Source organism: Poromitra crassiceps, assembly GCF_964638095.1.
Source record: "Poromitra crassiceps genome assembly, chromosome: 21".
NCBI classification, from domain to species: Eukaryota; Metazoa; Chordata; class Actinopteri; order Beryciformes; family Melamphaidae; genus Poromitra; species Poromitra crassiceps.
In genome coordinates this window covers 9,506,828-9,521,638 of record NC_139638.1, presented here as the reverse complement: position 1 = coordinate 9,521,638, position 14,811 = coordinate 9,506,828, and the positions used below count along the sequence as shown (strand labels likewise).

Here is a 14,811-nt window from a genome sequence, read left to right as displayed (position 1 = left end):
AGCATGAAAACGGTCCGATTTCAAATAAAGATTACAAATCTAAAGTCAATTGTTAGATTTCTACTTCAATTTTTATGGTTAAAAAATAACGAACTTTATCATGCTTTTACTTTGAAGGCAAAAGCACTAAACCCGAGTGAAATTCCTGCTGGCCGGAAGTGAAATTCCTGCTCAATTGACGCTCGTCTTCTTCTCCTCCTTCTCAAAGAACTTTTATGGAAAGAAATGACAGCTCCATATTGCCCCATTGCAACATCAGCGCCCAGCAGCCTCCGCCATTTTTTTTATTTTTGGAAGCGTGACAGCGCCAAAAGAACCTCGCACAGGCTCGCAGTGGTCAGCTGCGGTAGCGCTGGCCCGTATAATCAGCCTCTCTGTACTGCAAATCTTGATTGAAGTGGTGTAGTGCAGGGATGTAAAACAACAACCATATTGTGGAAACTAAGCAACATTTTTCGTTTTATTTGTTTAGTTTTTTTAAGATAAATAGCTAATGAAAAGGAGGACCCGAGGTTCAACTCCCGTTGAGTTACTGTTTAGAGAGGCTGATTATAGGGGCCAGCGCTACCGCAGCTGACCACTGCGAGGCGCATTCTGTTTCCAAAAATGGCCGGAGTGTCGTCTCTTTCCTTCCATGCTCAAACTACCAGGCTCTTGTTAAGCCTACAAAAAATACGTCATCCCTTGCGCATGCGTGCCTCAGAGACCAGTGCTACCCTCATTGCTGTAACTTGAGTTGTTGCTGAGATTTCGTGTTGTTGTAGCCAACAGCACAGCGAGGCCCAGCAGAGGAAACGTGGACGACGTGCTTTACCTTCTTCACCCACCCGCTTTCGTTTCACCGTGTTGATAGTGGTTGATAAGTCCTAGAACCTGAATTACACATAGCTAAAATGACTGAACAATCCTCGCTGTTACTACGTAAACAACTAGCAGGTAAGCTAGTCGATGGCTAACGTTCATCAGCTGAGACACATCTGTCTTGTTGTGATTGTTTTCTCCGTGGCCAGGCATAACGTTACCTTACGATACGTTTCTTCAAACAGGGATCTAAGTTAGTCACTGTACACAACTTAAGCGAACTGTTTAGTCAAATCTGCTTGAACAGATAGCTTTGCTCGACTGGCTGTTAGCTAGCGTTAGCTAAGTTGCGACAATCATTTCGGCTAGCTGACGCTAGTTAGCAGCTAGTGTCAGTAGCTAGCGTTAATCACTGCTGGTAACCATTGACAGTACATAACGTTAGCATTTCAAAAGTGCCATGCCATGTCACACACATGACATGTGGCCGTCCGTAAAAGATGTAACTGCCCCTCACTGTTCTGTCAGTCCTCCAGACACGTCTGTTCCTGCTTTCTACTGACATTTGAGGACACTTCTACTTAGTAGTAGTAGTAGTAGTTTATGGTTGTCAAGTTATTTTGGATAAAAAAAAAAAAAAACCTGGTCACAAATATAGGCCACGCTAATTCATTCAGTTTTGTTTGAATACACTGAGATCTAACTGGGAACCCCTCCCCCCCCCCCCCCCCCCCCCCCCCCAGAGCTCAACAAGAACCCAGTGGAGGGCTTTTCTGCGGGTCTTATAGACGATGATGACATCTACCAGTGGGAAGTGGTCGTCATTGGACCTCAAGATACACTGTTGTGAGTGAAACGTGTGTGTGTGACCTTTGACCTTCCCTGTCTGCTCACATCTCTGCTCGTTCAAACGGACATCCTGTCTCTCATTTGCAGTGAAGGAGGTTTCTTCAAAGCCAACCTGACCTTTCCCCATGACTACCCTCTGAGGCCTCCCAAGATGAAGTTCATCACAGAACTCTGGCATCCCAATGGTAAGGCCCCGCCTTATTTCCAACCTAATCAGAAACAGTCAATGTAATGTAAACAACAACAACATGGAGTCTAGACAATAAAACCGTTACAGCATACAGTTACAGGCGTGCCCTTGGCTATCCATCCCACCTCAACAAAGGTTGAGGACATTTTAGTGAATCCCAACTCATTAACTACATTTTGAATTGAATGATGCAAATTGGGGAGGGATAGGGACACATTTTCTCTTGTCATTCTTGATGTGTGTGGAAATAACTACAAGTTAAAACATGCCACCCAGACAGAGAATGGGATTTATTTGGGATGTGTGTAAGGCATATCTGCTACCGTTGGGTACAAGCAAGTTTATCAGTAATATCTGTGTATTATATTCCCCTTTTTCTTTCTCCACCAGTGGCCAAAAACGGCGATGTGTGCATCTCCATCCTGCACGAGCCTGGAGAGGACAAGTACGGCTATGAGAAACCTGAGGAGCGCTGGCTGCCCATCCACACAGTGGAGACCATCATGATCAGTGTTATCTCCATGTTGGCAGACCCCAACGGAGACTCTCCCGCCAATGTGGATGCAGCTGTAAGTACATGGTGCAGACGTACGGTAGGAGACTCTCAAGCTGGGACTGGATTCAATACCAGACCAATCTGGGCACCCAGAGTCTATCAGTCTGACCACTGATAAAACCTCTGGGACAGATGGCCCATATTTCATGGATTCCGGTGTAGAGTAGGGATGTAACGATAATCGGTTTTAATGATAACCGTGATAAAATTCCTTACGATAACCGTACCGTTTCATCATTAAAACCGTGGTACCGTGATTACAGTGCTGTGAAAAACATGGTAAATACTGTCCATCATCAACCAAAGTTGGCAACCGTCTCCCAGATGCAAACGTGCAGCCTTGGAGAAATGATTTCAGTGAGTGTATCAGTCCTTTTTGGGTCTTGAGTTTTCAATATAAAACGTAAAATTATTTCAGTGAGTCTCTCGGTACTTTCTGAACATTTTCAGCAATTTTTTACGAATACCGTGATCATTTTGGTCACGATAATCGTGATGTGAAATTTTCATACCGTTACATCCGCGCCAACACTTTGCTTCCGTGCGCCACGGTCATTGTTTACAGTCCATCTGATGTGAGAATGGGAGTTGGAGTTGATCAATTGGAGGTGTTTTAGGTCCAGAGGGCATTTCGGCCAATCTCTCTATATACAGATCGCTGCATACGAGATGTTGTCGGACTCTAAACGAGGACAGAAGTGTAAAGGTTCTTGCACACAGAGTCCGAATTGTTCGCTGCGTTTTTTTAATCCGTCATCCGAAAAAAACACGTCACGCACAGATACCTTGCACACTGAGTCCGATGCGTTAATTATCCAATATTCGTTGCGAAGATTCGCAACGAAAAGAAAACTACCGCGATCCTATTGATCCACAACTGGCAGTGTGTCTGTGTGGCTCTCTCTCTCCCCCCCCCCCCACCCCCTTCCCCATACACACACACACACACACACACACACACACCGCGTTCCAAGCTGGTCTGCAATCACCCGGCACATTCTGTCTTTTAATTCCGAATCTCTGTATTCCTGCTTTGTCATAAAATGCTTTGTGCTGGGAGACGAACTGAATTAACTTCTCAGACGCCATTTTTCATTGTGAATAGCAACACTACGGAAGCTCTGAGTGGTCAAACACCTGTCAAAACGATTTCATGGATGCGGAAAAACGCAGAAAATCGAACCTCGTCCGAAAACTTAAATGACGGACGTAATTGTCGGACTCGGTGTGTCAATGATGATTGACACAAATGAGGTCGTATTTTTATTTTTTTCGTGCGTCAATTTCAGACGAAAAAACGGACTCTATGTGCAAGGACCTTAAGTCTTGGGGTGGGACGTCCGCTGGTGGAAACCCTGTCCCAGAGTCTTATTAGTCGTCAGACTGATGGACTCTGGGTGCCTACAGACTCTGGGTGCCTACAGACTCTGGGTGCCTACAGACTCTGGGTGTCTACAGACTCTGGGTGTCTACAGACTCTGGGTGTCTACAGACTCTGGGTGCCTACAGACTCTGGGTGCCTACAGACTCTGGGTGCCTACAGACTCTGGGTGCCTACAGACTCTGGGTGCCTACAGACTCTGGGTGTCTACAGACTCTGGGTGTCTACAGACTCTGGGTGCCTACAGACTCTGGGTGCACAGATTGATACCAGACAGACCGTATCTACGTAGCCAGTGGTGCATTATGTGGCAGGCTGGATTTCAACCTGAGCCTGAGGAATCCGCACACATAGCCGGGGCGTCTGGGTAGTGTAGAGGTAAACGCGCTCTCCTACCACAGTGGTTCTCAAATGGGGGGGTCCGCGAAAAGTTTTCAGGTAATTTTTTTTTTTTTTTAATAAAAAGAAAAATGCTACATGTTACTTATTCCTTCTCAAACTACTTCCTACATGGTGCTAGTCTATCAAAATATCTTGGCTGTCATTGATTGTGTTGCATAGTGGTTTTCTGTACTGTTGACAAATTGTGATATTGTAAGTCGCTTTGGACAAAACAAAAGCGTCTGCTAAATGACGTAATGTAAATGTAATGTAATAAAAAAAAAAAAAAAAATGCAAAATCTTCATAGTTCAACGAAAATAGTTTATGCTTTAAATCTAAAATGGTTCATGGATTACATTCTAATAACAAACCTATCAAATTAAAAGTCAAGCACGTTACCGTGGAAACAATTACAGGTAAGCTTAGCCCAAAATCACAAATCAGAATGAGGGGGTCCCCGGTATATTTTCTATCTTGTAAGGGGTCCTTGGCTGAAAAATATTTGAGAACCTCTGTCCTACCAACACGGAGACCCGGGTTCAGCTCCCGGCAGCGGCACCCACGGCTCTCGGTCAGACGCTCCTACAGACACAATTGGCCGTGTCTGCACGTGTGAAGCTGGTGGGGTGTTGTCAGTGCCAGTGTCATTTGCAACGTTTTATCAGACATATTCTCGATTAGAAGTAGCTATATTACGAAACCGTTTAAGTGAGTGAAATGGTAAGCAAACGCTTACGCTTGTTATAATCATCGATTCATCTATTTCTGTAAATATAAAATCATATAAAAATAGTTGTGATTGTGATTTACAATCAGTTATTGTTCCAAGATGTACCAAGATGGCGGTGTGGAGATGACACGGAATACTATGAATAGGAAACATTTTGCCTGGTTAGGCAGAGCTATACTGTAAAACAAGATATACTGGTAGGTAGTTTGCTAAGGGACGGTAATGATGATCTGTGTGCTGTGACACTGTATGAATAAACATGATCCCTTTTACATGGCGTGTTCTTTTATGAAGCTGACAATCATAATTAATAGATGTAGAGACATGGTTGATGTGGCGCTGTTGTGCTTTGCCCTGCAGAAAGAGTGGAGGGAGGATCCCACAGGAGAGTTCAAAAGAAAGGTGGCACGCTGCGTACGGAAGAGTCAGGAGATGGCTTTTGACTAGAGCCTACAGGCATCAGCCCAGAGTAAGTACTTCCTCCTGTACAGCTTCTCTACAGGCATCAGCCCAGAGTAATACCGCATTCAAGACAATTCGGACCGCCGTAAGTTTCAACACGGAACCTCCAGCCCGGACAGATTTGCGTTCACGCTGCACCTCCCGCTCTGGGGGGAAACCAAACTGTTCCTATAGCAACCTGCGTTAGCATGGTAGCTACCTACTAGCAAACCATGCTAACCGAACATGCTGAATGCTGAATTTCACACGGAGCGAAACACCGATGACACATACACATATGAAACGTTAACATTACATAATTAAGACCTCAAATTGTGTGTTAAAACGTCAACAAACGTCTTTATAATAATTCTGTGATCATCATTAACGATGCAAGTTGCCATTTTCATGTGGCTGTGACGTCATCTCGGAGAAACCGGAGCTCTGGATGATACCCGAATTTCCGAGCTGTAATTCCGGCCTGAACGACCGTTCAATTCACTTTTTACAGGTCGGAACCCATTTTTTCCAGCGGTCCGAGTTGTCCTGAACGGGGTATAAGTACTGCCTCCTGTCAGCTTCTCTAGCATTTCGACCATCACAAGGGGAAGACGTGGGAGAAAGTGTGTGTAGTTATTGTGGTTTGTAAGGTTCTATACTTTAAAAAAATTAGGTAGAGCGGGTCGTCCACTAATCGCTTTGGATAAAAGAGGTCGGTGGTTCGATTCCCGCCTCCTCCAGTCTGCATGTCGAAGTGTCTGTGTGTGAATGGGTGAATGTACCTACTGATTGTAAAGCGCTTTGGATAAAAGCGCTATATAAATGCAGGCCATTTACCATTTACCAATAAAGAAAATGGTCTGTTACTAGGAAAGTTTTCACCTAGGTCCTAGATGAGGAGCAACTGTTGTGCTGCTAATCACATACAGATAGTTTGTCACAACATGCTTTATACATATTACTGAAATGCTATTTTGTATTAGGGATGGGCATCGAATTTCGAATTTTCGAATAATCGTTGTTATTATCAAGGTCGACTTTTATTATTGAAATTCGAAATTAGTTTATTGAGACAGAGTAAAACAATTTCTATAAGCAACCTCTCCCTCTTCATGGGATTTCATCCGCCATTCATTTTTCCATAAACCTTGCTTAAAATGCTTATAAAAAAAAATTACTTGCTCAAAGCAACATTTCACTCACAAAAAAAAAAAAAAAATACATTTTTAATTTTTTTTACATTTTATTTTTATTTTCGAATTTCGATTAAAAGTCGACTTTGGCCAGCGAATTTCGAATAGTGTTTTTGCTAGAAATGCCCATCCCTATTTTGTATAGTGATGAATATAACCAAATGGCAGTTTTGTTTTTGTTTGTTTTTCAGGTTGGAACTAATCAACAGGGGATTGAACTAGGAGTTGCACTTGGGTTTGCACTTAAGTCAGCTAGGAAGACCACTTGGCAGAACTTTTGCAATGTCGACTAGCCACCCACAGAAGAGTAAGACACACAGGAAATCTGTTTCTTAAGCCATGAATACTTTAGTAGCATCGGCTGTGGTTTAAAACAATATATATATATATCTTGGACATTGTTGAGCAGTCAAATATTTGTTTCTCTGCTAGTACCAGTTTGAGAGCCATTGTTCATATTCCTGCATACTGTACGGCTGAATGACAGCAGCATTCACGCTGCCTGAAGATTTGTTTTACGTTCAAATGTTCAACATCCACTTATATAGCCTTGTAGTACATCTTCAGGTGTTAAAAAGATTATGTAGCTTTTTTTTTTTTTTTTTTTTTTTGCTTTGTTTTTATTCAACTCTTCTTCAACACAGTGAAAAAACTGAAATTGATAACTGGCACTATTCGTTCCTGCGTAGATGCACATTATGAAAGTTCTTCCACCAATGTGTTCACACCAGATGACAGTAAAGGCCCATTTATGCTCAACGTTAAATAGATACGCGTACAGAGCTTTCTGTCCGTACTCTGCCTTCATTTCGTGCGCAATTCTGCACCTTTTCTGAAAGCTTACAGACACCGATGAAACGGAGCAGTACCACACACACCCTCAACACATTTGACTCTCTACTGCCCCCCTAGTGGATGTATTGCTTAACATAACATCGCAAAAGACGCATGGAAGTATGTGGGCACCGGGCAGTGCCGGTTACGTCGTTTGAAACGGACACGTTTATTTTCATTTGAAAATAGCATACTGAGCTCTACTCGAAGGGGTTTATTTGTGCTGACTTTTTAGCAATATTTGTTCCTCCAAAATATCCGTGTGACGCTTACTTTCACCAGCGGCTAGCCGAGCGCTCTTTGGCCGTCTCTAAAAAGCTGTGGTGGAAATGAGGACGTTGCTCTGAATGATGTGATTGGATAAGCCGTGCAAGCCGTTTACCTTTTTACCTCGAATGCGACAAATTGAATTTGTAAAAATTCAGCATAGAAGCTCTTGTGATTAGTCAAGTTTTTTGTCAGTTGAAAAGGTCTGCCAACCCCAACATAGAATAAAAGCATCTCCAACTATAACATCAATATTTAATTCATAGGAAGATATGAAATTATACAGCCTACTGTTCTCCATATTATGTAAATACTCCTCAGATTTCTGCCAGGTGAATGTGTGGAGAAAATATCCCCTTTGCTAATACCGGTAATGTTCTCACCAGAGTTCACTTTTTTTTATTTATTTAGATTATGATTATTTTTGATGCATGTCTCTTTGTTTTGAAGGGCTTTTATTCCTTTATTTTCAACCTGCCACACTGAGCCATCCACTCTACAGTTATGTCATAATAAATTATGCAATTTCGGGGTTTGGCGCATTTGCGGTCATTAAAGAGATGTAGAGACCAAACCAAGATGTAGAGTTTTTTCCTCGTCCCTGCACCTCCGAAATGTTCTGCAGAGAAAGTGTTCCTTCTCTTAAGGGGAAACCATCACACAATGCTGCCTTAACAAATTACTTTCACTGCAAGGAAAATAAACCTTTCTTCAGTGACGTCTGCATCAGGAGGCTTCGCTTCTGTTTTGAGTCCAGAAAAAAAAGTTTTTCTTTTGTTTTTGTTTTTGACAAACCAAAAAAAGCTATGAATTGAAGCATGAAACACCAATAAAATATTTTTTGTAATGAAGATCAATGCTACAGTATTTTTATGTGTAAATATTAACTGTATCATAGAAGGCAAGTTGTTTGACCTTGTTTGTATTCCCTCGGAGAAACTGTCATACATTTGAACATTGCACATTGTACAGAGAGAGAAGTGCTTCTGCCTCGCGTGTTGCCATAGTCCAGTAGTGCTTCAAAGCCCCAACCTCCGTTCCAGGGTCTCCTGGTCAAGTGATTTAAAAATGTTTGAAAATGGCACTTTTGATGCTCTTGGTAGATGCTTTTGGTTGAGTTACAGTTGTTCAATTTCACCCATTGTTGAGATCATCATGAATATGTTAGATTGTGAGAACAAGCAATAAAGCTCAGTGTGGATATTCATTACTGATGTTGTGGAGTTTCTCTACCCATTACTTTTATTTAGTACAGTGGTTCCCAACCTTTTTCATGTACGCCTCGAGTTGTGTTGCCATGCCAACAATAGTAGTCCCTCACTCAATGCATGTTGATGACTTTCCTCAATGTGTTCTATTAAACGATTAGTATCTAACATGACAAATTATTAATTGAATGAATGATTCTGACATGCGTGATACATACTCTTCAGAGTAGTGTAACAGTTGGCACCTGTCGGGGGGAACTAGTTGCACATACTATTTTAGCAATGTGCTTGTGAAATTACTTGATTTTTTTTTTTTTATGTAGGCCTATATATCATTTTGGAAATAAATTGTCAACCCAATCTTTCCACCCCCTGTAAGCTGCGTAAGTACCCCAGAAGCACTGGTTTATAAAATAGGGTCAGTGCGGTGAACACAATTTTTGCACTTCACAATCGAAATATAAATGATGTATGCACATTGTAGCTAATTTCCAACCCTAGTCTCCATTTGGCATTTTAAATAATACAAGGCAAAAAAAGGAGCTGCTTGGAGTTTGAAAAGAATATATTATTTAATGAGAAGTAATTGTATCTGCGTACTGCAAAGAGTTACAAACCAGAATGCATCTTCAATTCGATACGGGCAAACACAAAATGCAACGTGTTTCAACCGTTGATCTTCGTCAGGCTGTCGAGCTGCTTTGGTCCACTTTTTTTGTCCTTCCACATTTTAACTAATTACATCTAAATGTCTTGAATAGACTAATGAGATATTTTACAAATAGCCTAAATTATTAGTTAATTAGCTTTCAACCTGAAATAAGACTGATAATACAACTTCTCATATTTCTTTTTAGCGTTTTAACAATTTTATTAAACTGAAAGCTTTACTGTGCTCCCCAATTTTATGTATTACGGTACTTTTAATTATGTATTTTCTTATTTTACCCCCCCCCCCCCCGCCATTTTGTTAAGCACTTTGTATGGCAATCTTGCATGAAAGGTGCTATAGAAATAAAGTTTGATTCTAATTAGATTTGCAGTCGCCTCCGTTTCTAGCCAAGTGCAATAAGGACAAAATACAGTGGCACATTTATTTCCAACCTCCATGATTGCTTTATTGAATTAAGCACCAGCTTAATATGATTAACAACCAGACAAGCAAGGACACATCCTTGGACTCATATTCAGTAAAAAATCATCTTAGCCACACAAAAGCAGAACCCGCCCCGCCCGCCCCCCCAAACAAGGGAAAAACCAACACAAATCCATCTGTCTTGCGTCTGTAGAACAGAAAGCGGTCCCGAGTCCGTTCACTGTCCAGGAGCGGACAAGCTTTTGTTCATGAACTGCTTCTTGACGAAGCACATCCACCACTGAAAGAAACACACTGATGTCAAGAGGAGTCTGCAGAGACAAGTCTCTTCAGTCAAACCACCCATGGCTACGTGTAGATGGGGAGCAACATCATACTTTTTATTAAAGTCAACAGCACAAAATGTATCGTATCTCCCAAACCTAGATGATTATCCTCAAGATGTTACTGAGTGAACAAGATAAACAATGATCCATTATACAGAGGAGATGGGAAAATGAATGTGAAATGAACTCCCTGAGGTCCATGCCAAACCCAGAAGAGGGTGTGACTAACGCTTAGTTCACACAGAGAACCTACGCCTTGCCTTGCCTCAACCCACGCCTACGCCTGCAGACCTTGAGCTGGGCGTGAACCTATTACACGCTTTTGCGATCACACCGCACGCCTTTGCACGCTGAACCTGGAGCAGAGTCACAAGCGCCTCTCCTCTCTCCCGACTGTATTTTTTCATGTGTGGTCCCGAATTATCATAGGTAAAATAAATCGGATATATTTAATGTTCTATTGATGCTGGATATGTATAACCAGGTCTGACTATAATCGGACATTTTAGAAAGGTGATCTTGCAAGAATATGTGCTGGCACAACAACATTGTCCATCTTGCTTCTTCGGTCTCTATTCTCTCTCATGAAGATTTGTTTGCAGACAGGGAGAAAGCTCCACGTGATAGCCACCCGTCAATCTCTCTCTCGCTCTCTCTCTGCTCAACACTGTTGTAGTAACTCCATTTTATTTTGAAATTCAGTTGACTTTGCCATTTCCCACGGATATTGTCGCGTTTTTCTTTCATGGCTTGACAGAAGAAGCCTGCCTGCACGCGCCTTGTCGGCTTGAAAATAGAACTCACGCCTAAACGATAAAATCGGCAAGGCACGGACGAGGCGTGGGTACACGCAGGGTTCACGCTCAGGCGCCCGGTGTACACAGCCTCGTTGACTAAAACGGACGCCTATTTAAAAGCGTGGGTAAAGGCAAGGCGTAGGCAAGGCTTGGGTCGCCGGTGTGAACCCAGCCTTAGGCACTCTAGCCAACCTGGGGAGGTGCTGCTTCCCAGGACTTTTCTAGGAGGTTCCAGGACTTCATGACCTTCCCCGGGATCATAACACACGTACATTTCCAGCCTAATCAGACCTGCGCTGTGGGCGTGCACTAATAAAGGCACACACAGACTTCATTATATAGATTTTGGAAAATGTGTTTGACTGCCTCACCTTGCTAGGTTTGTCCGTCTGGGGATCGAACACGCGGTCACATAGTCTCAAACCGGTCTCCTGGCGGATCTGCTGCAGGTACGCCCTCATGGTCTCTGGAAAGGGAAACACAGCCACCAACATCAGTCACTACCATCCCCCACATCAACAACTACTGTTTAGTTTAAAGTCCCCGTGAAATCGACTCGCATTACTTTTACTTCCTGAAATACAGAGAATCTTTAATGATGACATAACGCTGCACCAAGAGCATAAAACATTCAACCTCTCTCCCAAACTGATATTCCAGTGGTTTAGGGTTAGGGTTAGCCTCGTGGCTTCTACTCAACTGCAACATAGAGACACTGCATGAAATAGGCCACGCCCATCACGGGGGAAAAGCTCCGTTCATTTCCAGACACCAGCATCATTTTCCTTGAATTAAACATAGCTAAAAGCTGTTGTGTGGTGGGGCTGCGCAGACAACAAATGTAAAAAAATCGCCAGTTAACGTTTTTTTGTACTCCTGAGCAAAACAAGGAAGCCATTGGGAATTGGCGAGAAGAAAAATGTGGATCTAGCTGTCAAGGAAGTAAGTTGGAGTGTTCATCTTCCGTATATACGATCTTTTTGTGCAACACGCAACCATGCGCGCGACATAGGAGAACGCCAGGATTGGAGGGGGGGTTTCTGTTTTCCCCCGTCTTGGGCGTGGCTTCTGAATGATGACGCGTTACGCAGTGTCTCTATGCTCACGACATGACCACTTGAATGCCAAGCATGTCATGTACACGGCTTCTGGCCCAGTAAACACGAGTTCACGACTTCCACTTGAAGGCAGCATTAGGCCATGTAGAGTGCAGTGTTGGTTCTTACCCTCCTCCTGCTTGTTGGTAGGCTTGAGGTACATGGCGTTGAGAGGGAAGCCGGGCTCTCCGGGGATGGGAAAGCTGGTGATGCCCAGAGTGTACATCTCCTTCTCTCCCTGGTTCCGAGAGCTGCACTGGAAAGACCAAACGCCACCAATACAGAGGTGAGATCACTAGAAAAAACAAGCTTTTTTACCTATGCAGCACATTCAGTTCTACATTAAACAAATAGTATCCTATATGTGTGAATAACTCTTACCAACACTATATGTTGATTTCTTGTACTTCTTTATTGTTCGACTACTGGCAATTCTTGAACTTTGTTCTCAGTGGCTAATGGCCTAACGGGTAACATATATCATGATACAGAGCACAGATGCTTACACAACATCGTGAGCACAATTTCAGTGATTGCATTATTATTATTTACTGAAAGGAGTCTAAATGCTGCAGATATTCATTGTTAATGAAGAAATAGGCATTCCTTAACAAAGAAAGGGAAGAGAGACAATACATGTGTATAGAAACACTTTCTTCTTCTTCCACTTTTTAATTATCAACTGATGAGCCTCTAATCATCTTGCGGTCCCCCTTGTGGCTCCTGACCCTCTGCTTTAGCACACATCTTTCACTTATCACCAAATTCACTGTTAGTTCAATAAAGCCTAAATAAAGTCTAAAATGCAGATGTTGCCCATTGTCAATCCTGTAACAAATAGTGCCGTTTACCTTCTGTAGCTTCTTTAGGCATTCAGATATGTACAGTGTGATATAGATCAACGTCCTGTCTGCCTCGTTCTGAAAAACACACACAAAACACACATCTCACTGGTTGCAATACTTGGAATTGCCCTGAAAAATCCTATATTTTTCTCTATTGATATTTACACAAGGTGGACTTGTGATCAGTACAGTTCCAGGCTGGCTTGGCCAGCATTGGGCTGAGTAGTTAAACAGCTATGAAACTATGAGAAGATTCTATGGCTGAGGAGAACCTGCAAGCTGGGACATGTGCGGGAGCAGAGACAGCAGCCTCAAGGCACAGAGAGGCAGGGCTACGAGAAGGAAAAGAAATACAGGGAATAGACATACTTGCCCCTCACTTGAATATCTGAACTGTCAAAAAAGAGCTAAACTTCTATTTTATTTATGTTGGATTTATGTTTACATATTGGCAGGTTCCACCACCATCAACAGACTGTAAAAGAAGAACTGACTGAGCAAATATCCTACTACGTCAGTACCTACTCCTATCTTTTTAGGTAAGGCATGTTGACATTCACTTCCCTAAAACACTTTGGTCATTCGGACTCAAATAGAGCAATATGCAAGCTGCCGTGCCTCGGAGCAAACACAAAATACCCCCAAAAATATATCTATATATACATTGAATATATCTATATATACATTTCTCACCTTGATTTCATAGTTCTTAAAGAAGACATTGGCTTTGAAATAGTAGATAGCCTCATCGATGATATCGGAGTCCGAGGCTGAAATGATAAAAGAATAATAAGGCTCAGTACTAAGTGGTGAAATAATCAATCTGCCAACACACAGCAGGACAAACACTTTACCTTAAACCTCAATCCTAAACCTTGACAGTGAATTCGAAAATGAGAGATGACAATGCTGACACAGTCTGCCTAAAGAGGATGTACTACACACCAGACCTTATATGGAAGTGGAGTCCAGCTGAGTAAATAATGTGTCACATCAGGGAATGAACCCTTGAAAAGCTGATTGAATAAGCTAAAAAAATAAACGTCGTTTTAAAGTGACTGGCAATTATTTACTGTCTATAAACAAGAGGAGGGGGGGGGGGGACTTCCTGGAAAACTTTGCTGTCAACTGCACATCAGAAGAAACAACAACAGAGATCACGTTTCCGTACTCTGTTTCGAAGCTGGTCCCTTGAACTGGGTTTTGAGGGGGAGCAAAGCCATGTTGCCCACCGGCTTGCTCTCAGAAGAAAGGCTGGAGTGGTACGCCTGGAGAGGAGAGGAGAGGAGAGACACAACAAGTTACTAGCTGTCACAACGCTCTATTCGTACTGAGTAACGTTACCTAGCTAGCGTTAGCAAAGTCACCCCGAGTGACACCAAAGACTGTTGTCACCGATGTTATAATATCACATCGCCGAATGGTGCCATTGTCAGCCGTGAAATTGCCGTTCTCGCAAGTATGAAATGAAAGCAGGTTTTTGTAGGTTTTTTGGCAATTCCATCATCATCGAGCTAGCATGCTAACCTGATGCTAACCACAAGAGTCGCCATTCTTCCTCGGAGGCCTCTCTATCACCGAGGCGAGGGGGGGTTCGGTGCTAATCATGTTACCATCAGCCTTGGCAACAAAAAGCTGGTTATCGCTTGTCGGTATTTAGGGGTTTTTACTCACCGGCATCTTGAATTATTAGTCTGTCCTGCTGCTGCTCGGCGAAAGAAAAATGTCAGAGCGCTGCAGGACGCTGCTTCCGCCTGTCCCACCCTACAGAATCAGGAAGTGTACGGGTGTCGTGCGCTGTAGCGGCCGCGAGGTGGC

General features: G+C 42.8%; 2 protein-coding genes across 2 annotated transcripts; one reads left to right on the top strand and one right to left on the bottom strand.

Moving 5' to 3' along the window:
* Positions 1–753: 753 nt before the first annotated feature.
* ube2g1b (ubiquitin-conjugating enzyme E2G 1b) lies at positions 754–8,818 on the top strand. The gene is made up of 6 exons (XM_083657574.1): positions 754–936; positions 1,545–1,647; positions 1,738–1,835; positions 2,231–2,409; positions 5,250–5,358; positions 6,715–8,818. The coding sequence occupies exons 1-5, from the start codon at positions 894–896 to the stop codon at positions 5,334–5,336; spliced, it is 510 nt and encodes a 169-aa protein (XP_083513700.1). The 5' UTR covers positions 754–893; the 3' UTR covers positions 5,337–5,358; positions 6,715–8,818.
* A 1,253-nt stretch (positions 8,819–10,071) lies between these two features.
* arpc3 (actin related protein 2/3 complex, subunit 3) lies at positions 10,072–14,773 on the bottom strand. Its single transcript, XM_083657593.1, has 7 exons — positions 14,668–14,773; positions 14,165–14,261; positions 13,687–13,763; positions 13,000–13,068; positions 12,278–12,404; positions 11,423–11,517; positions 10,072–10,208 (listed from the first exon to the last, which is right to left on the bottom strand). The coding sequence occupies exons 1-7, from the start codon at positions 14,671–14,673 to the stop codon at positions 10,146–10,148; spliced, it is 534 nt and encodes a 177-aa protein (XP_083513719.1). The 5' UTR covers positions 14,674–14,773; the 3' UTR covers positions 10,072–10,145.
* Between the last annotated feature and the right edge of the window lie 38 nt (positions 14,774–14,811).